The following is a 22,968-nucleotide window of genomic DNA, read 5'->3' as shown; positions in this document are numbered from 1 at the left end:
CTTCTCAATCTCATGAATTCACAACATGTTTTCTCTTCACAAAAAGATGAGATTGTGAGAGGGAGAGAGAAGAGTGGAAAAACATGAAACCTTCACATGATAGTCCTCTCCTTTTTTGCTCCCCATGGTTTCTGCCAAGATTCTACTGGTTCTGGGAATAAAAAGGATTCTATTCTTCATTAAAGTAACACAAACCACTTGGAATCAAACTCTTTTCATTAGTAGCTTTTTGTACAAGACAGTGAAGATTGCAGAGATGTAATCTTATTTTAAGCAATTCCGTACTTTGCCTTTACAGCACTGTTTTGATTGTCAGGCTAATGTGCCTGAAATTAATTCATCCTTTCTGGCAGGAAATAGGTATGTCGACTTGGAAAGATTTCAAGTGGGAACTGCACTGTGGATACAGTGTGTGTGGGCATGTTTTGCAGTTAACACAGGGACAAAATCCAGGAAAATGTCCTGAAGATGATAACCTCTGACAAACAGACAACGTGGGAACATCTCTACAATTCAAATTCTTTTTTATAAACCAAATGGCATCTTCTTTTAAATCTAAAAGTGCCAGGAGTTTGTGTGTCAGGTCTATTTTCTCATATGTATTTGGAGTTTCTTTGAATGGAGATTGGAATATTAAATAAAAGTATAATGAAAATAAACAGGACGTCCCATTCATACAGGAAAACAAGAGTGTGTGTGTGCATGCACACACTTGGTAAGGGTGTAAAATATATAACAAAATTGATGAAGCAAAAGGCTCATCTAGAAAAAATGTTGATTTCTTCACATATATACTCAGCCTCATAAGAGTTTAAAAAAAGTTTAAAAAGAATGCATCAAAAAATCCTACTGATACTATGTTTAAGTATGAGCTTACATAAGACTTGCAGAAACAACTATTTAGGCACAGACAAAAATAGAGGCATTTCAGATACTAGAACCCAGGCATCAGGACCAATAGAACAAGAACAGAATTAAAAGAAAAAAAATATATGTGTATTTCTATCATCTAAAGTTAGTTTCACAAACCACCATGTATTGTAGGTATGTGAGTAAGGGGCATTACTACACCACAGTGCCATAGGAATAGTCCTGGAACTCAGGAGAATGTCAATGACATGATAACAGTTACTTGTGTTTTATGAGTAAAGAACAATTGTAGATAAACTTCACAATTTCTTCCATTTTCATACACATTTAAAATAATGTTTACTAAAACACAGGGGGTAAGCTGTAAGCCTTGAAATTTGAAGTCTTCCTTTTTCAAAAACTGGCCCTACAACTAACAGAAAGCCTCCATTCTAACACCCTGCTAGTGCCTGTATATCTTCCAATCCTGAACAGCTATGTGAAAAATAGCTTTTTGCTATGAAATTTTAGAAGTAACTGCCAAAAGCTTCTTTCAAGTCGTTTTGTGCTGATTTCAAAACTGAGTGGCACTGTGGCCCAGGCAGAATCAAAACCAGACATCCGTGAAAAACAAAAGTCAAACAGCAGCTCCTCAGCCTACATTTACATAATAGCCTTTAAAGCCTGTGGTTACTATTTCTGTCTGGTACAATGGTGCAAGGTTTGCTGGCATTTTCTCAGAATTAACCATTTTGACTTCATCCAGCTGTTTCTGCAGCTCAGAAAACCACATTCATGAAATCTGTCAAAATCATTCACTACCCATTTGATATCTTAAACAAAATTAAAACAGGATTACAAAAACAAAAACTCACTTGAATGTCTAATGCATAAGTTAAATTCAATTTCAAAGCCATTGAAGATTTACTGAATATTGTTTAATCTTATTTTTGGGACTACAGTATGGTGTTATGCAAGACTTCAACAAAGTACAGAGAAGAAGGTGTTGACACACTGAATCATGAATCTAATTCAGTGCCATAATTACACGCAGTGACAACAACAACAGGCAGAGATGGTTTTATAAAAAAAACAGAAATACAACTCTTAAATTTTACTTCTTCATTGTAATGCACAAAATGACATTGGAAAATAAAATCTAGTCTTCAGTGGCAAATAAATATGATGGATAGTTACCAGTAAAAAGATATTTTCAAACAAACAAAAAATACTTCGTGAGAGGCCCCTTCCACTGAAAAATGAAACCTTTTGTTTCTTAAGTACCTACTAAATCAAGACATTCTTCAGAGGATATAACAATACAGACAGAAATCCCATATTTCTGCTTTTGTTTTGCTGATGTGTTTTTCATTCAGAGCTCAGAAGGTAAGGGAGGGTACTGGATAGAATTAGGTTATGCCTACATTTCTATTCAGAAGACCGTAGGTAACAAAAAAAAACAGTTTCTGTGCAGCCCTGAGCAATCCCACCAATCAGATGCAGAACTTACCTGTCCTCGCCTGAGAGAGGAGAATGAGCAGGGCTTTGAGCGAGAATGAACAATTGGACTTCTGTGAATGGGGAGATTCTTCGTCTCCCTGCTGTCGTCCTCTTTGCCTGCGTCTCCCAGATAACGCCGGGCTGTGTCTAACACTTTGGCAAATAAGCTCTTGGGGGCACCTTCCACAGGTTCTGGAAATACATATGCAGACATGCATTCAGAAGACTTGATGATGAAAATAAAATGGAAGAAAAAATATAAATGAATAAATTCAGGATCTTGATGGTACCTTCTCTTTGTAATGTTGTCCACTTGCAAATAAAGAGGTTGTACATTCCATATATAAATAAGCTTTGTAGAACAGGCAAGAGGAGTGTTCTTCTTTTAACAAAATGTATTGCTTATCATGTTATTGTTCATCAGCAATGATACTGGTCAATGATACTACTAAATTGACGTAAGTATGCTACCATCTAACATAGCTCTGTAAGCAAATTCCAGTCTTTGACTATCATTTCATCTAGGGCCTAAGGCATACAGGCATATAAGTTTGGTTTTTATTTGTGTATAGTAAGATCTGTTGGTTTAATATTACAATGTATTGTATATCACAGATGATGGATTTAACCCAACAGCCCATTCTGTTTACAGATTGACAACCAATTAGTGTTTTACCATTGGTATTGATTTATTGAACAGGTAATGTTTCATTAAAAACTCTTACCATTGTGAAGCTTTGAAGTAGAGGTTGATATAATAAAATGCAAAAAGGCTATTTTAATTCTGGAGTTGGACAGCAAACTTTTTTTCCCCCCCGTTTATGCTGCTCTGTTTGATATCAGCCAACATGTATCGCCTTTCATTAAAAAGGTCCAGGGAGTTAGTATTTACAGAAGTGATGTGATGCATGTCTTGGAGACAACAGCGTTGCCACTGGGATACCCAGCCCAGACAACCCCAGTGAGACCTGGCCAGTAGTGCACCCCTGCACAGAGAATTCTGGTCAGACTGGAGGCACGACAAACCCAAAGCTCAATCATCGATATTGGCTGGATTACACAGCTCAGCCCACACTTCGAACAAACGACTTTACTGGGGGGTTCCACGTAGCTCCACCAGTAATTGACATATCCTACAGTATATCAAGTCCTCTATTTTTGCACCAAAGTAGCACTGTTTTAAAAAAGACTAAACATTACCAGGTACCTCATCAGGAAATATTTGCAGGTGAACACAATGGTAGGAAACGTGTGCATTACTGAGACTTAGTATATTAGTACACTGGACATCACTGAGTTTGAAGTGACTGCTTTACCATCTTCCGAGAGGCATTATAAAATGTAACAAGGTATTGGCACCCATACTCGTGTTTTGTTTTTTAAAATATTGCTCAGTGCATACAGACTGCACAGCAACTGACCTTTCCTCACAGGCTGTGTTGCTTCATTGACTCCTAGCCCAGTTGTTTTAGCTAGACATTTCCTCTTCTCGTCGACCTCCTCTGTCATGGGTGCATGGTTCAGAATCAGCCCTTGATGCCTCCAACTGAAATGCCAAACGTCCACAGCCTTGACCAGATATTATCATGTTTCCCAAAGCAGAAACTACTCCTGGACAACTCTCATCAATGTGTTCTCCAGACATGGTATCTGATTTGATTAACTGCTGTAATCGACTTCCTTCAGCCATCACATCATTGTGGAATAACGAGGGGAATCTTTCCCTAACATCTGGATTTCCCGTGTTCACAAATTTAATTAGCAGTGAATCCTTGCTTGTGCAGAATGTGGTACAAGATTGCTCATGTTTGAAAATTCGAATTTTATTACACAGCAAGCTTTCAATAATGTAGAGAAACCAAATAATAGTCTGTGAAGGCCCCTTGTAGTAAAAACCTAATATTGAAGCATTTTAACTTCTAAAGTACCCAAACAACAAGTTTCACAACTAATTTAACAAAGCCACAAAAAATAATTTACAAATAATTTTTAATTCAATAAACCACACTCAATTCATTCAAAAGTAAAAAGAATAAGTTATTTGAAAATCTGTTGGTTTAATTTGATTTCACAAAATCAAAGTTTCATTTTATTAACTGGAAAATGTAACACCACAACTTCTCAGCCTTTTCTTTTGTTTTATATTCAGTGTTCTTCAGGTACATTCAGAAGTTTCTTTTTCTTTTTTATTGCTGTGAACTTCAAAGATGACAAGTAATTGCATGCATCCAAATCTTGTGACATTCCTAAGGCTACAAGCAAGAGTAACTCACCTCCGAAATGCTGCAAGCATTTCAGTTTTTCCCCATTAAATATAGAAAAGGTAGAACTACAGATCCTGCTTTAGTAAGGTTTCTTTCATCGTTTGCTTACAAAACAGCTACAGGCAACCTCATTAGTGCTTTATAGGTTTGTTTTAGCTTTTGTGAAGATCAACAGTCCTAGATCAAGATTTTTAAACCTTATGCAATGTAGATATAGTGCTTTTGGGATTTACATTAAAAGAACAATGAAAGGTAAACTTAAGCATACACAAGAAAAAATGTCAAAACAGCAGAAAGAAAAGTTTTATTACAGAGCCTTATGGTGCATCAGTATATTCCTTAGGGGAAACTGATAATTCTGTCCTGAGATTGTGGAAAGAATCTATACTTCAGAAGAATTATGTACTGTACATTTGATTTGCTCAAGTCAAAACGGAACATCCAGTAGGCTTAAATGATCAATGACATTTTGCAAGAGGGATATTCAGCAGCCATCACAAAGTAAATTATTTAAAATTATCTCATAATTCTTATATAACAATTTAATTCAAGGTAGATAAGTAGTCAAGGTTACTTTTATATCATTTCGTTCCTTAATTATGTCTGAATTCGTCTATTTTGTTTGTTCTTATACTGTCATATAGTGTTTTAACTATACTTTCTAGTAAAACACTCAAACTGCTCAAAGAGTCAGTTTTATGTACAGTAAAAAGTCAAAAAGGCAAATTAAAGTGGACTATACTTTGGAGGACAATGCCTGAACACTATGTAATAGTAGCTACTGTATATTTCCTTGATTTTCTTACCTTAAGCTTTAGATGTTACAATATACAAGTGATGATAGCAGATTCAAATTCTCAAATTATATTTTATTATGTACATTCTCTCTCTATTTAAAAGCAGGCTAATGACTGGATTAAAACTCAGACTATGCAGAACTTAAACACTTAAAATGATTAAACTTGCTTGTCCCTAAAAGAGGATGTAGAATTTGTATTGAATGGGTAGTCAGTGGTGAATTTTTTAGGGTGATTTTTGAGCAATTCTATGTGAGCAGTTATCCTATGCTTTACGATGTGTTCAGTGCCAATTTCTCAGGCTTTCGACAAGAACAAACACAAGTGCATCTGTCCATAATGCTTTTTGACTACTGGAATAACATGCAACGCATGTTTATACCAGTTACCGGAATATCCTGCATTAATCCAATGGAAGGCACAAAGCAACATCAAGTCTTCCAAACCGAGTTTGACTCTACAGTGCAATGCATTCAAAAGGATAACAACCTTCACCTTCAATGTAATTACTGTAAATGTTTTGGGAGTTTTTTTTAATTGTTAATGCTAGGTTATAAGATATGTTGTGCCATATAGATACCATTCAATTTTTGCACAATCTTTTCGTAAGAGATGGATACTTTTCTGTGCCACTTCTCACAGCATTTTTGCAGACACTGGAAAAAACAATAGCCTTTGAAAGATGCTTTTAACAAGCTCTAAGGACAACTGTCACTCAGAAAGTTTTTCTTTAAAAGTAAAGTGTTTTGAAAACAATGGCAAGATCAAGTGAAGAACGCCGTTATTAGTATCAGTTCCAAAACTTCTGCTTAGACACAAAGGCAATGGAAGGGTGGAAGCACTGGAAGGCTTTTTAGCAGAAGGCCAATTTAACCATAAAACTAAGGTTACAACAAAGCTATTAGCTATTAAATCCTTTTGTACAAGTTGCACCAATGAACCAAAAAAAACATTTCTCTTCTACCCTGTTAATGCAATTTCACCTGGTATATGAGGAACAGAAATGGTAAAAAAAAAATGTTGCCTAATATCATAAAACACATTAATTAAAGTATCACTAAATATTAGTGGCATGAAAAATTAAGGAATTGAAAATTCTTCAAAAGCCACCAGATTTACATGAAGATCAGAGAAAAATTACAAACGAGATGCTTAGATTATGCATGTCCCACATTTTCTTCCATTAAATACATCTCAGGATAAACTCTAGGCACTGTGATTGCAGAATGATTCAGTGAGGAAGATAATAGGCTAATGTACTCCTTTAGTGTCACCACTCCCAGCCCCATAATCCAAGCTCCAGTGAGAAGACAGTTTTTCTCAAAAGGTGAGCCGGGGTCTAAAAGTCTCTACCTAAATTACTTCTAACCTTCCAATTTACATTTAATCCCTGAAGGTTAGTAAGAAGGTAAAGACATCTAAACTCCTGGGGATTAATGAGGTGATTATTTGCATAGTTTTAATTTACAGAATCTCAGAAGTAAGATTAACAATGACAAAGCCAGGTTAATATGTACAAGGCTGTTTCATTTAACCCTGTTATTTCTGAAGTAAAGACTGTACAAAAACAGCAGGTTCAGACAAAGCCTACCATTTTGTCTGAACAGGCCACCCTCTTATAAGGCCACTGCCCAAAAGGACTTAACTGACATACACAACCTAAAAATCTGACTCTTTGATGCTGAAGAGAAGCTAATTACATTTCAGACTTTTTCAGTCCTGTTTAAAAGCTTAACAAATCCTAATTGGGTATCCACTACATATTCCTCTGTGTTACTAATGCACGCTCCCAGCTAGCACTCATTTTCACATCGGTGAACAGCATTTTTTCCCATAAAACATGTACCTCGACAATGAAGAAACTGCATAAAATATACTTACAGCTACCGTCTCTGTTGGATGCTAGGATACGTCAAAGCAACATACAATTAGCTAAGGATTCTGAAAGTAAACAAATGGAACAGGGGCTGTAAAAATGAGAACATAACATCTCATTTTTAAAAACTGAATTAAGAGAAAATTCCAAGAGGCATTAACAGTGATTCAGAAAATACTTACATTTAAGAAGAAACTACAGGACTGCATCATTTAGAAAAAGCTTTGATATTTCAACTCAAATATAAGTAATATTTTTGGGTGACTGCAAACAAACTGTCCTGCAGAACTTTAACCACCCATTTCTTAAAACGCGCTCTTATGCTTAAACATCTAAAACCACCTTGTTTTAGACAGGGGCTAACATGAAGCAAACCATCTCAAAGATACAGGACATTAATGACTGCTCCAAAGATAAATATCTGCACCAAAATTGTCTTCAGAAAAGCATAATGACCTCATTCAGTATTTCAGAACATATGCCTCCCTTATACAAGATTCAGATGAGCTGCTTGGTGGTTCTTTCAGATTATCTCAGCCCCTAGATCTCTATTCACAGCTTGGGTGAAGGTAAGAGCAAGGATATGTTCAGGAGTGCAGACAAAGAAACATCAAAATTCCTTCTGAGATCTATTTGTGTCTTGGAGGCACATCTTAAGCTTACTTTGAAATTCTAGAGGACTACTTGTAGAAGAAGAAGAAACATTTTTCTGGATAGATCTGTACATTAATATAAATGACCTGACAGAGACAGCCCCCTGGCTTTAAAAAAAACCAACTTATTTCAAGTTATAAATAGTATAGGATGTGTTTTTTCTTTAAATGGTACAGGGTTTGGAGGTAAAAAAAGTGTCTTTATATATTAAAATCAGCAAAAAATCACATCACATACACTGACTTCCAACAGTACATACAAATACAGAATATATGTATTTGAATACTTTTTTCCATACAAAACCTTTAATACTTGATGTGCAATTTAATTTTGAAAAATATGACCTTTCAATTGAAAGGTTGCAGTAGTTACTCAGCACTCTACAAACAAGGAAGCAAAGCACTTCTTTGCAAAGTACTTTGCAGACAACATTCTTTAAGAATTAAACAATATGGATGTTTTATTATCGTACAAAATTGTTATATTATACATAAATAGCTTATCACAGTTCATGAGGTTTAGTGAAAAGGAGACAGTAGATCTGCTCCTTGTGTGCAGCTTTAAATCTGGGCTGCTTACCAATGAAAATATGTAATGTTTCTAATTTCAAATATTAGCTTTATAAATACAAAAATGTGCAAAATACCAGTTTTGGAAAGTTATGAAGAACTGTTTGTATAAATTACTAAGCTTCAATTTTATATTTACTGTATATTGTCTTAGCAATTGAAACACAAGAACATTTTAATTAAGCTAGACTTATTTTACTCATAGATTAAGTAGATTTGTAAGCTACATTACATTTGTAGCCCAGTACAAAAAAAACCTTGACTTAACCTGTAGATTGCTTAACTTCAGTGCTAAAAGAAGTCAGTATGGTATCCTTTGGTACCTCTAAAGTTGACATTCAGTATTTGAATTGAACCCCTTGGTTTAGGAAAATGACAATGCAGAAACAGGTACTCAAATATAAAGAAAGGTAAAGGCCAAATTCACCTATAATTCAGTGGTACATGAAATAAATATACAACATAACCTCTGGTCAGAGGACATTTGGAATGTAAATCTTCACAGAAACCTAAAGACTGCCTATTCTGCAGAAAAGAATGCAATTTAATTAAAATGCAAAGAATCACAGCAAAAATGGGAAATTCACTTCAGTCTTTGTGTCTGTCAATTAATCTAAGATACCACGGAGTGTACTGTAGCTTTGTGCCTCAGTTATAAAGCATAACTGTTAAAAAATCTAGATAGGTTTATTAAATGACTTGATTAACAATGTCAGAGTGTTTATTTAGATTATACTGTACATCAAAGATGAAGGTTGCTGCTTTGAAACTCAATAAAAATGAATCATTTCAATAAAGAAAATCTTATCTATATGTTAAAAGGTGGAGGCTTCAGTCTTACATCTAATACAAGAATTTTCGGTAATCCTTATGTTTCTTGACCTTGAAATGGAACTCTAATAAATACATAAAGACAATCTGCCAGAACAGGAGAGTGCAGTTAGTTTTAAACAGTCCATATCGGTCCTGTGCCTGGAGTAGAATGGCAGTGAGCCATGCCCTCTCACTTTCAGCTTCGTAAGCATATAAAACTTTCAGTGATTATTAAGTGCCAATAAAGACTGCATTACAGTAAAGCTTAGATGTTTCTGGCTATGACCCTAAGAGTATGAAAGGCATTGGTATATCAATTTCATTACAGATTCTCTCACAGAGAAGGAATCCACTAAAAAGCAGAGTAAAAATTCACATGAAGGTTTTTTTTCTACCTTCGAAGATGTCACATCTCTGTAGTTTTTTTTACCTACATTCCATTATCTCAGCTTCAAGTCACAGCTTAATATTGGAATTCAAGGTCAGTGGCTAAAAAAAAATCTATATGGATGAAAAGCTTGCATTAACAAAAGATCTGTGTTGTATTCCCAATACCAAATGTCAGGTGAAAGTATTCTATCCCCATGTCATCTCTTGGACATACTATAAGCGAAAATCAATTACTGCCTCTAAATTGCCTTCAGAAACGTAGTTCTTAGCTGAACTAAGAATGGTTTTCCTCTTCTATGGCTTCAGTGGCAAAGAGTTACTGGAACTCAATTTGCTCCAGTTTCTGTTTTTTCCCCCCAAAGCTATTTAAAAGGAGATACTTTTTGCATAGAACTGCTTATTTATGGGACCGCAAAAGGCCATTATTTAGTTCAATATTTATACCCAAGGAGCGTGACGAATCAGAAAATGACTAAAAAAAGCATAGGCTGCTGAAAACTTTGCTGAAAGTTTTCAAGAATGTTTAGACTCCTGTCTGTAGCTATAGCCACTCTGCAATGACATACAATTGCAGCCCAAACAGTACAGCATGTGTCCCACTCACAGACTGATAGCTGGAGTTTACTTAATGGCACAAATAATAAACATTGCTTGCCTAGCAACCACCTACCTTGGTAACTTAAAACAGGAACCATGCTAAATAGAGATTAAATAAAATAGTTCCTTGGTTAAAACCATGCAGATCAAAACATTCATATCCTGAATCACATTTTAGAGCAGCTACTTTTTCTGGACTCCCGATTAATTGAAAGATTAATTAATTTGGGATTAATTTTACTCTGCACTTTGACTTCATTATATTCTTTAAAGAGTATAAATGCCTGCAAAGTATACTTTCTTTTTCCTGCATAATTACAATGAGGTAATTATGTTAAAGTGCCAAAGTATTGCTAAGCTTGTAACATCTAGTCCTACAGGTTAAATCACTCAGAGACACTTATGCATTACAGGTAAACATCTTAAGGAGATTCACTGAATTCATTAAAGTTTAAAATGAAGTAAGTTTGTGGGAGATGAACCTAAAATGCATGAAGGCAATGGGCTTGAGTGGTACTTACTTCAAACATGAACCAATGGACTAATCTGTATAAATAAAGCATATACTAAACTTAAGGATTAACACATTTATTTTTGACAAAGGCAGCAAAACCAACCTGTGCTTTTATGTGCATCAAAATCAGCCGTGCATATGGAGTGTATACCCATACAGAGGCACATCACAGCATGCATGTGAGGGAGGCACGGTCTCATGAATATCTTACAGTGTGCGCTACAGTATCTGCTCAGCTCTCAGAAGACCAGCTTCAGGAACCGTGTTTAAAGACCACCCCGGCCTAGAGCTGTGGCACTGCCCCTGGGCCCGAGTGCCGTTTGTGAGTATTGTACAACAGGACAGGGGGGAGGGGGGAGGGGGGGAATGGAGGGCCCAGGCTCTCACATCCTTGCCGTTTCTCCTTTTGACACTCACTAGCCTCTTTGTTTCACCCATTCACTCCCATCGGCTTTCCCAGCGGGCACTCCAGACCCCAGCGGTACTGCCCAAAGTGGGGGGTAGTTTCAGATAATGTGCAACGTGAAGGTGAAAGCACCAAAAGAATGCAACTTGGTACTCAAGATATGCGAAGGGCTTGGATCCATTTAATTATCTCATTTTCAAAAAAAACCCTCTCGTTTGAGACTTGCCAACATCTCCAAATGTAGCCGAGTACCAATATGGAAAAAAACAGTAGAGCCTTACAAAACAAGCCTTCGAGCCAGTTTTAAAAAAAAAGACTTAAAATTAAATGGATCCTTTAAAAAAAAAGTTAATATAGAATCTGTATAAATTTTTAAAAAATTATAAATAATATATTCCTATACAGAACAAAAAAAAATGTGTGTTGACAACTTGTTTGTCCATTTATAAATAAAAAGACTAATTGTGCTAGAAGCAACTTGCTTTTATGGCACACAGGATGAAGGCATTCTGTAAACCAAAATTAAATGGAGAAATTTCCTGTAAGTGAAAAATTACAGACATCAATTTAGCTGCTATTAGACCATTGTAAAACGGTGCTTTTTCCAAGACCTAACTGTGCACAAAATAATCAATGTACAGTATGACAGCCTTGAGGGCAACATAATTTTCTGCAGCGATGATGAAGGTATTTTGCTGGTTTCTTTTGAGAGGAATGTTTTTTCTTCCCAGGCAGTACTGAATGTTTCTAAACAACATCCCACGTTAAAAAAATGTACAACACATGAGTCACTGTAACTTTGCAGAGCCGATCTTTGGCATAGCACACACTGCTATCACTTGAGACCTTTCTTAAGTAGCACACATTAGCATATTTTCTGCAGTCTAATGCGCTTCATATTTCAGTAACCTAAAAGCAACAGTAAGCTGATGCGCTGATGTGGATTTACTTCTGAAGCACTGGCACAGATACCTGAAGGCTATAGCAGAGAGACTGCCTTTGTATACCAGGATCAATCTGGAGAGAAGTAGATTTGAAAAAAAAAATAAATTATGCTCTTCTAGGCCAATGATAATAAAAGACCCACCTGTGAGCCTGGAGTAGTGTTGGAAGCCATGATGTTGAATAATAAAGTAACATGACCTGCAGCCCTGTGCAGTGCAATCATTATGGTTAACAAATTACATGCAGGTGCCGTGTGAGCTCACACAGCTCTATCGTTGTACATTTTTAGTATCAAAGAGCACAAAATACTGTCAAAGAAAAACTGCAGTACAAGAATAGAATAGCTTCTTTCTCTTTACCACATGTAAGGAAACAAAAAATACAATTGCTGTGTAAATGTATTGTAAACTACTTCTCACTTAAATTATATACAACTGCACAGCACACAAACATCTACCTGGAAGCACAGTATGCCAAAAAAGGCTTTTTTGTGCTAGCAGAAGACAAACTGGCACAAAAGCGAAATAAGTTCATTTGCTTTAATTTTTAATTCTTAATATAAGATCTGCACCCATTTAAGATGACCAGACCATTGTCCACGGGACATTTTTGAAGCAACACTTGACAAGAATGTTTTTTTAGGAAAGGCATTTTATTATTAAGGTTACTACAATAATATTAGGTAACCAACACATATCCTTAAGCAACCATTTCTTACACACAATATTATCTACTGTAGCACAAAAAATAATCTAATATTCATAGACCCAACATCTACACTGGCACATATCTGGATGGTATGATACAAAGTGAAAAAACACTACAGTGGTACAACAGGAAACAAGATAAGGAATGAAAGGAACTCTGCAAAACAGATTTCCAAACTAAAGAATATAGAAAAGGCAGCCAATAAATTAGAAAAGCCAGCATTCAGATAATGGAAATTATTCCCTCAAGATAAATCTGCTCCAGAAGAAACAATGCAGACTATCTGTTGTACCACAACGTATTGTTCTTCTCTGACCATTTTGTTTTTAAAACCTTTTGTAGCATGGGGTAGTTACACAAGAAAGTTTTTACAGCCCTGTCTCTGCATGCACTCATTTAAAAGCGTGATTCGTTTTCTGCAAATTAGAACTTTAAAACGTATAAAGAAAAATACAGAGGAAGCATCTATCCCTCTGCAAGTGTGACAAAAGGCCCGCTGGGAAAACTTTTATAAAAGCACCAGGTTCAGCAATTGCAAATGCTGTCTTCTAGCACTCTACCTCCTTTTTCCTGCAGAAGCCCTGGACTGGGCCTGGAGAGGACACAGTGGTCTCTACACACACTATTCCTATACTTAAATCTCAACAGAGGCCTATTACATGGTGTATTTTGCTACAAAATCTAAACTCCACTTCTGGTTAATTTGCGATCTTCTAGTTATATACTATATGTGGTGCTCGCTTATGTATTATGTATATTCAAGACTCCTGGAAGAAATATGAGGTAGACAGATTTTACACACGATCATGCTTTTTCACAGAATTCATTACAAAACATTACCTTTATATACAAAAAGTCTAACACTGTACAGTTATCTAAAGAAAATATCCAAGTATTTGCCTCAAAAGTGAAGCTTTCAAAAATATATATTTATTAAAATGTTTGCTTCTATAGTCCTTGAGGCACATTGGTTAAACAAAATGTTCAATAAACTTTAATCCCCTTATAATAAGAAAGAGACTGCTGGTAAGAGCCTCTAGGCAACATAATCCAGGCCAAGGGACTTTACTGACAGAAATATCCAAAAAAAGGCATGGGTGCACCAGTCGCCCACAGCCTTTGTCAATTAACATTACCATGTGGAACCTGAAATTGAAAGGATTAGGCATTCTGCATGGAACCCACTGCAGAAAAAAAGAAAGCCTGTCTGAGTTTTTATCATCTCAAACCCACATTTTCACAGATGAGACAGCCTTTTCAAAATTTTAATTCATAAATAAAGAATATCCTAGGGTTATTAAGGGTCATAAAGTTCACATACCTGTAGGGAAGGCATTCAAATGATGCAGTACCTGAGCAAAAAGGAATGCACAGCCTTTTCTTTGATCTGCTAATACAATGAAAATGTCAAAGTGGCATTATTTGAATTTATTTTGATTCACTTAAGCTGAAACATAGAAATCCTAAATGAATTCTCTCAGTGTAATAACACTGAAACCTGAATAATATTAATGCAAAATTAAGTATAGGATACACAGCATTTACAATCATCTAAAATGGAAAGCCATTTGAATTCACTTTTAACTTTAGCTAACATACTGTAAGAGGATATTCCTTGTGCACTGTGAAAACCATACAAGTGCCAGTTTAAAGCAACGTATGGAAAAAGCTTTCAGATAGGTCTTGCCCCAGCACAAAACATATCACTTTCTGAGTTGTGTTCTCTGAATGGTTACCTTTCTTGGCCTAAGAGGTATGAAACATGCACACTTTCATCAGACAAGCTTGCAGTTCCTCAAGCACATTGAAAAGATTCAAGTTCCAAGTCAATTTAAGTTTTAACTAACTTTTATATTGTTACATTCTTCAAAGACAGCTGGCTTTTTTTCTGTAAATTAATGAGATGATTTGTACAGAATTACAGAACGCCTAAGCAGACATTTGGAGATCAAGACACAAAAGAACAGAAAATTGAAATCCATCCCTTTCCGCTACCACTACCATTTAACTTAATTAAGATGGAAATCGAGAAGGGGTAAAATGATTTGATTGTCTAGGAAGTAAAAAGCTTTCGAACTAATCTTAAACATTTTAGCCAGTCACTCCCTAGACAAGGCTCAACCCTTCTAGCCAAAGGGTAGAAAACAGAGGGCATTGATTTTTTTTAGTCTAATAAACTTTAAAAAGCACTTGTATTATACAGTAATAAAAAACGAAAATTTTGTGATTGAAAACTGAAAATAAAAGCACATTTTGGATTAAATTATGACCTATATTCTGGAAAGACTCCTCATTGCACAGCATAGGTCTCAGCATCAGGCCCAACGTCTAGTTTCCTGTGATAAAGTCAAACACCACTAATTATATTAAGACCAAACTTTTAGATTATTTCTAAATTCATCACATAACCACAGAAAAAGTGGCAAAAGACGTTAATAGGTCTACTCTCATAATGACAGGAGATTTTCTTCAACATGCCTAAACAAGCCATCATCTTGCAGCTGTCTCTAATTTCACAGTTGGATGTTTTTCTATAGTTATGACACGTGCAAAGGTAAAACGCTGGCTAGACTAAATAAATAATTACAACTGTTTTTGGTTTACCTATGCATTAAATCATAATTGCTGCCCTGGCAGAAAACAAAAGGGGCTGATCGTTTCGGAAACGTGTTGGCGCGGGAGAGGTGAAAAGACCACACAGATGTTGCGGTCAAAATGTTATTGGAATTTCCTAGAGATTAACCCCCATTCTAAAATAATAAAAACCTATATGGTATTACTCTAAACAGTTCAACCTACATTAGTGTACAGTAGGGATTGTCATTATTGCTAACAACCTTCAAACAGTATTAAAGTAATTGGCCTCTTGCATTTTATTAAGAAAGTACTGCAATTTTCTCACAGAATTCTCCGAGTGCCACAACCTGTGTTATCAGACTATGACAATGAACCTGGAGGCAGCAAAAGCTAAATTACATCATGATCATCTCATTCCTCTAATTTGCTTCCTCATATACTTAATATAAATACAGGATATAATATAATCGCGCTCCGAAGCCTGTGCATTGAGAGAAATGGAATCAAACACATTTCATTGCCCTCTAACGACAGACATGTATCATATACATAAGACTTTAAAATACCACTAATACTATATAGTATATAGTATTATATGCTTTAAATACTATACTATATATACACACTTTACATACTATATTTAAAAATTACAGGTGTGAAAATCTATCAGTGAATTAAAGATTAAAAAAATTGAAAAATCTTGATATACTGTAGGTGGAAAAGGAAGTTACCAAAAGCAACTTCTTGGTTCATTGAGTTGAGCTTGTCTTGAAGATATGCAAATTGTTTTAGATCACCTCAATATTAAAGTGTTTGTACCAGCTTTTGAAAAGATGGAGTAAAATGAGGACAGCTCATATTTCGCAAAAATTATTAATTTTACAATGCAATGTCTTTAACCTTAAAAATGTATCTATTGACTCAAAACAACTAATTTATTTTAATTTTTTAAAGTAGTGGCATATCTTCAATAATCTATAACCAACCTTTACTTCATCTAGGGAAACACTCAAAAGTTTAAAGATATATTTCAGATACAGTATACTGGCATATTCACATTTGAATTTGATGTTCAAAACCAGTTGTCTTCAAAATAAGTGGGTGGATTCTTTGTTTCAAAAAGCATTTGCTAGGCTCAAAAGTTTCATTCATGCATATTCTTTACTGCGAGGGCCTTAGTACCATATTAAGCTGTAGGCTGATTGGCGGGTTTACTTTTTTTTATTCCTGTGCCAGTAGAGTCTGCCTTATAGGGAATCTTTTGAAGAAATCCCTTGGTCTTAAATCCAAACACTACAGACTTCACAACAAGGCTCATCACACAATGAAACTCCTTTCCCTATGCCCCAGATAACCTGACAAGTCAGTTTGCCATTGTTTTCTTTCTTTGTTGCTTTTAATCTATCAATCATCAACAGCTCATCTCTACCTGATAGCCAGCTATCAACTGTCTGGCTCCCCAGGACGATCATTCACCAGCACTAAGGTACAAAGGCTTTTTTTTCCCCAGTTAAATTCTGCTCTTCCTTTTTAACCAGAGTACTAACAGCCCAGGCCGCAAGCACAAATCCCATCTCAGCTGACCACACCAAGAAAGCATGATTGCGTTCTCATGCTGTGCCAATAAAAACTTAGAAAAGTTCTAGAAATATTAAAGCAGTACGAAAGAGAGGTACTATATGGATTGGGGGAGTGGTCAGGACAGATAATTAAAAGGCTTTGCAGATTAAAGGACTCCCATAAACGATAGCTATGCCTTATTTTAAGCAGTGCTTTGCTGGGCTCTGGGATACAAGCTTGTGTCAAACATCAATTAAAGCCCGACTTAAATGCACATAATTGCAGTATACCATTACCGGACAAAGAAAATGACCAGCCTAACATGGTCATCTGTTTCCTTCATCATGGAACAACAGAAACTGCTTTCATCTTTATTTAACAAGAAACTTAGGAATGAGGAATGGGGTATACGTCATTTGTGATTGATGTCTTCTCCACATTAATACTTTCTCTAATAAAAACCGACCTTGTTGTACAAAAAAAACAACAACCCATGGCTCTAGGCTGTCCACTGTCTCAACTACATAACATCTGAAAACAGTGCAGTGCACTCATTTTAAACAGGTAACTCGCATGGCACAGATTAATTATGTATCAAAGTCATTATTGAAATAGTAATCCAAAATCTTAAAAGTGTACAACTTTGCAAACACTGACGTTTTACCTTCATTCTATTTTCAGGAACTTTTTTAAATTTCAGACAAATTACACTATTTTGTCTAACTGGCCATCTTTGTACTCATTTTTTACTTGCCTTTTATGTAAACACAGTAAAGCATTTGTATAATTACATTATATGATCTATAACTTGTGGTCACAACAACTTGCACTTCTAAACGAACTACTTAGAGTTAGAGTTCTGATATGGAAAGTTTCTCCTGTTAGAAACTGACCATTACACAGGCCATGTCTGAAGTTTAAGGCGAAGATACAGTGTGCAGCAAGTTATGCTGTTGGGCACTTGTGTTATAATGTAGAATTAAGCAACAACATATAAATTACAAGTTTCAAAAATCCATCTTAAGATGTCATGACTGTTAAAAGTGCTAGGTCTCAATTGTTTTCTTACTTCTGATTTCTCACAACAATCACTGAAACCCATGAAAACTACCCCACAGATCACACTCGCAGTACTCCCCTTAAATGTCTGGTCGGCATCAGAGCCTGCTGCTTCTAATCTGTAATCAACCAGGCAAAATATATGTCTTGCCTACAGTAGCTTAAGCCTCTTGTCAGAAAGGGATAACATTTCTAATCTTGCAAAATCTGCTGGCGGAGACAGACTACGTCTGAAGGAAAATGAAAGCCCACCACACACTACTTACCTCCCTTCAAAAAAAAAAAAGGAGCAGAATGGGAATCCTTTCTATTGCTACCACAACTCTGAAAGAGTAGACAGTGGTCAAACAAAATACATAGGCATTTCTCTCCTAACGTAAATTACTATAAATAAAACATCTCTTCCACTATTATTTGTCTAAACCATATGGAATAAAGTCTATGCCCAGCTGCACAGAACCTACAGTAAATACTGACATTGATGCCAAAATCCGAGAAGTTAAAAAACACCTTCCCCAAAATGTACACGTTTTAAAAAACACATTTAATGGTCACCTTTAGACCTGCAATTTTTTATCCTCTTACTATTGCAGTTTAAAATGATTTCTCTTCTGGGCAAGGAAGGATGAGGTAAAGTGTCTGACTTTAATGACTTTGAAAAGAGAAAGCTCATCTTTGATCTGCAGTAATTCTCAACAGAACACACTGACCACTGCTGGATATGCAAGTGGTTTATTTCCAATTACATTATTAGTGTCATTCGGGTATGGGAGCTATGTCAGCATAAACAGGCTGCAAAGGAATAGGCAAAGGCACATTCCATGCTAACGGGTACAGAAAAGAAACACTACGTTTCAGCTTTGGAGCCTTCTTCAGGTGTCGCATTATTAGCATGCGATGCCGTTTTGTCATATTTGAAGGCCTGATGAAAACAGCATTTTTGGTTTGACGTTATGACTTGCAGTTCCAAGAAGCACACAAGGTCACTTCACTTTACAAAAATAAAATGTTCTGGGTAAGAACTCTTACATTGTCTGCACGTATTTAATATACACACATAAAAACACAGTGGAAGAAGAATGGCTGGAGGCTGTGGTTAACAGGCAGTGTAGAGGCCTACAAGAGGCCTGCAAGACTGCTCTTTAGTGACCTTTCCAATGCTGATCTTTGCTGAAATCCATAACTCCCCAATACAGACCAAGAGTCTTACCAAGCTTTAAGTCTTCTAAGGGTCAGCCCTGGGGACAAAGGCCAAACAAGAGCCTTAAATTGGCTAGAGATGGTCTAAAGGGGTAATTTCATGCAGTGAAGGGTGAGCCTACAGCTTTTTTGAGTTTTTAAAATGCCACATTTTCTTAATAGCTTTACAACTATAATTGCACACTAACCCATTAAACTAAACTCATAAGAAAACATGGGTGCAGGGTAAGTGTCCAAAATTCCCTGATACTTGTACTGAATACATTATTTCACTACACTATAAGGAGCAATGAAGACTTTTTTTATAAGCATTAAAATTCTGAAAAGCAACTGTGCAACCTGCTTCAACTTTACTACTGAAGTAACATTTGAATGCTTATAAAGTAAATTGGAAAGCATTTAAAAGGCATTACCATCACCGATTATCAAATTTCATAAGAGGATCACCATTAACACTTAAATGCACAGTTTTGTTAATCCCAACAGTACCAACAGATGGTCTGTTACAGTCATTCAAGTATTTGCTCTCAACACCAGGTCTGGAAATGTTACAGAAACACAAGACTTAAAATGCACAATACTCAAGACCTCTCAACAGCAAATTTATTTTTGCACTGTGGTAAAAAAACATGTAGCTGCAAGGCTTAAAAATATCACACAATACTGTATAAATGTATGGCAGAATGATTAGCTAAAAAGTTCTGTAGGAAAAGCAAGAGACACTTTAGAACTTTTTCAAAATGATTTGCAAATGAATCATTTCAAATACGTTTTCCTTAAGTCTTCTACACATTACAAATTTGTATGCAGAGGTTTGCGACTCGTAGTACATTATCAACTTATTAAAGCTGATGATTTTCGGAATATACAGTATGATGGCTACATTACTACAAAATTATTCATCCATAATAAAATAATCCCTCCAAATGGATCACTAATTTATGTTTTAACATTATTTCATATACAGTACACGTGGCACAGCAAACTATTACATATCACAAATGTGATTAAACAGCAGTAATTCATCATGGAGCAACATTTAGTCTAGATGCTACTGAAATATAATGATAAAGCAGACACTAAAAGGGAATATTTTGAGATTATCTGATTTTTACTTGAATTACCCAAGTTCTAAAATATACAATACAGTAATACTAAGCTGTCAGTGATAGAAACTGACTTAGTACAACAGTAATTCTTTAATCTAGGTTAAATGAGTCCCCACCCCAACACACACTTCAGTAACAACTTTCTGAAAGGTTTCTCAGGGAAAAAATGCTATTAGGCTCCCTGTGGAGAGCAATCTAAATTTATGTTGCAGCTAAAAAAAAAGCAAAAGGGAAGAGCTATCAAAAAAAAGTCTCAGCATCATGTCAGAAAGTATAATCCCTGACTCAGTGAAGGGAAAATGAGCTTTTTCTGGCTTGCCACCCAATCTTAACGGTCTTCTTTCTGACTCAGAAATGTGGGGGTGTGATTCAAAATCAAAGTACAGTATGTCTGAGTCATAGATATATAGTCATTGTCTATTAAAATTAATAATGTGGTCAGCATCATTTTCCCTTGTAAAGCAGTATTCTAGGATGTCCAACTCATTTCATTAGTTGAAGACACATTTCAAAACTTTGATAAAGTAAAACAGAAGATTTGCTCAGATTTCTTTTGCCTTTGATAACTCAAGAGAAAGGGTCCCCATCTGTCAAAAGGATTAGAAGATTGCTTCCACATTGTCATATACGGTGTTAAAGAAAGCATGGTGCTTCTACAATACTGCAATAAAGGACTCGAATTTTTACTGAAAGTAAAAAATAATCAGCTGAATAAATGCACTACCATAAACCAAATGTTTTGTCTCCATGCCTTGTTTCTGCATCTAATTCACCCAATGTTGTGCCTTCTGCTCTTCAGCTCTTCAGTGTCCATGGATTTAATATTTGAATTAACATTTCACAGAATAGAATGCTGCAAAAGAATCCCACAGGTTCAATTAAGACATTAAGAGTTCACTGGTTTTCTTTCCACCTGAACACAGAGACCACATGAACTAAGAATGGAAAGCCCTATTTTTCATACATTGCACAAGACCTGGGTGCTGACTGTACCTTGCAAGTACATACAGAAGCACAATCTTTAACAAGATCGTCTATAAAACATTAATCTAGCAATAACAAGTCATTTTTCTAGAAGGGGAAAAACTATTTGGGCATGTTTCTCAGCAATTACATTGGGCACTACATAAAAAACACAGCTTCAAGTCTACAACCAGGAAAACCCAGGCCCATCTAAATCCAGACAAATGATCAACAAACCTAACAGGCATGATAGATTCAAGGTGTTGGCCTTCATACTATAAATCTGTAAAGCTAGGCTAATTAGCCATTTGAAAATGTTTGCGTGCTTGGAATACAGCATGAGGGGTTCAAATGTCTGTGTACATAATTTAGCCCTGGAACTTCATGACGGGTAGCTACAAAACAGAAATTGCAGGCTGTCCTGTGGAGGACAGCTTTCCTGAATGGCTAATAAAAACTGGCTAAAATGCCTGCAGATTCCAAAGCAACAATAGTTTTAACAGTCCTGAAATTATACCAAAATTACAAATACCACAAAACAATTAAATATTTCTAGAAAACATTGCATAAAATTTCCCAACTATCAGTGCTGCCTCCCTTCAAGAATCCTATTAAAGGATCCCTAAAAAGACAAATAAGGACTCGAGCACATCAGCGGGAGAACTCCAAACCAGCCCATACCTCATCCTATCCCCAGCTCCATGGATCTGCACAAATGACAGTTTTCAAAGGACTACAGCAAGATCAGCCAACCAGATCAGCGATCAAAGAGTAAAAGTAACTAGGGAGAGCAAGGGATGGTCTTCTTCAAAACTGCAGCCCATTTCTGTTAGGTACGAAATGTTGCCAGAGTGAATACAAGGGCCTAAAGATTATCATCTACAAGAAGTCAAATACACTCCATGAAGAAAATTGGATCTTTCACTCAGGAGGACTTCGGGAAGCCATATATGGGAAGCTGCACTTATATTTTATTTATTATATTACATTTTTATTATAGTGTACCAGTTAAGATATTTCCTGGGGAATGTTCCAATTCCTATGTCTAAATATCTGTAGGAAGCCTAACCCTTTATGTTATCCCTAGAATCCAGCAGATCGTGCACTGGATGTGTAGACAACCTCTCCCCATAGGGGGCGCCACAGGCATGTAAACACAAAAAGAGGAACCAGGAAGTTTGTATTTGTATTGAGTCCAAACCAGAGAGAAGACCATTTAAATCAAACATATCTGCAAGGAATTTGATCATGGAAAACAGAAGAATGGGCATGCCAGGTCTTCTTATACTTCGTTCCACGATATATATCTTTTTACTAAATGTCAAGCTGTAATTAAGTACATAAAGTATCAAAGGGGAAATTAAATCTTGAAATCTAGATGGAGAGACCAGACTTTCTCCAAGTTGAAGCCAAGGTACAGGAGAGTCAGGGTTAAATCCAAGAATACTAGCAACACAAAGGAATGGAAATAAATTCACAGTTTGACTGAGATAAGCCCTGTGCAGATTTTCCATGTTGTGGAGTGGTGAATTTAATATGCAGTTGCTTCCCTTTCCATATTAGCTTAGACACTTGAGTGTGCAAACTATTTCTATACCCTAAAGGGCAAGAAAGGAAT

General features: G+C 36.0%; 1 protein-coding gene across 1 annotated transcript in view; it reads right to left on the bottom strand.

The window, feature by feature from the left end:
- Nucleotides 1-22,968, bottom strand: part of LOC148819508 (uncharacterized) — a 74,092-nt gene that overhangs the window by 25,513 nt on the left and 25,611 nt on the right. Inside the window, exon 11 of the mRNA XM_088934742.1 lies at nt 2,360-2,541. Within this exon, the coding sequence (XP_088790868.1) occupies nt 2,360-2,541 (182 nt within the window). The remainder of the gene's footprint in view (nt 1-2,359; nt 2,542-22,968) is intronic.

The sequence above is a fragment of the Atractosteus spatula genome, chromosome 16 (genome assembly GCF_055471065.1).
Source record: "Atractosteus spatula isolate fAtrSpa1 chromosome 16, fAtrSpa1.hap1, whole genome shotgun sequence".
Taxonomy (NCBI): Eukaryota; Metazoa; Chordata; class Actinopteri; order Semionotiformes; family Lepisosteidae; genus Atractosteus; species Atractosteus spatula.
This window is presented reverse-complemented; position numbering and strand designations above follow the sequence as displayed.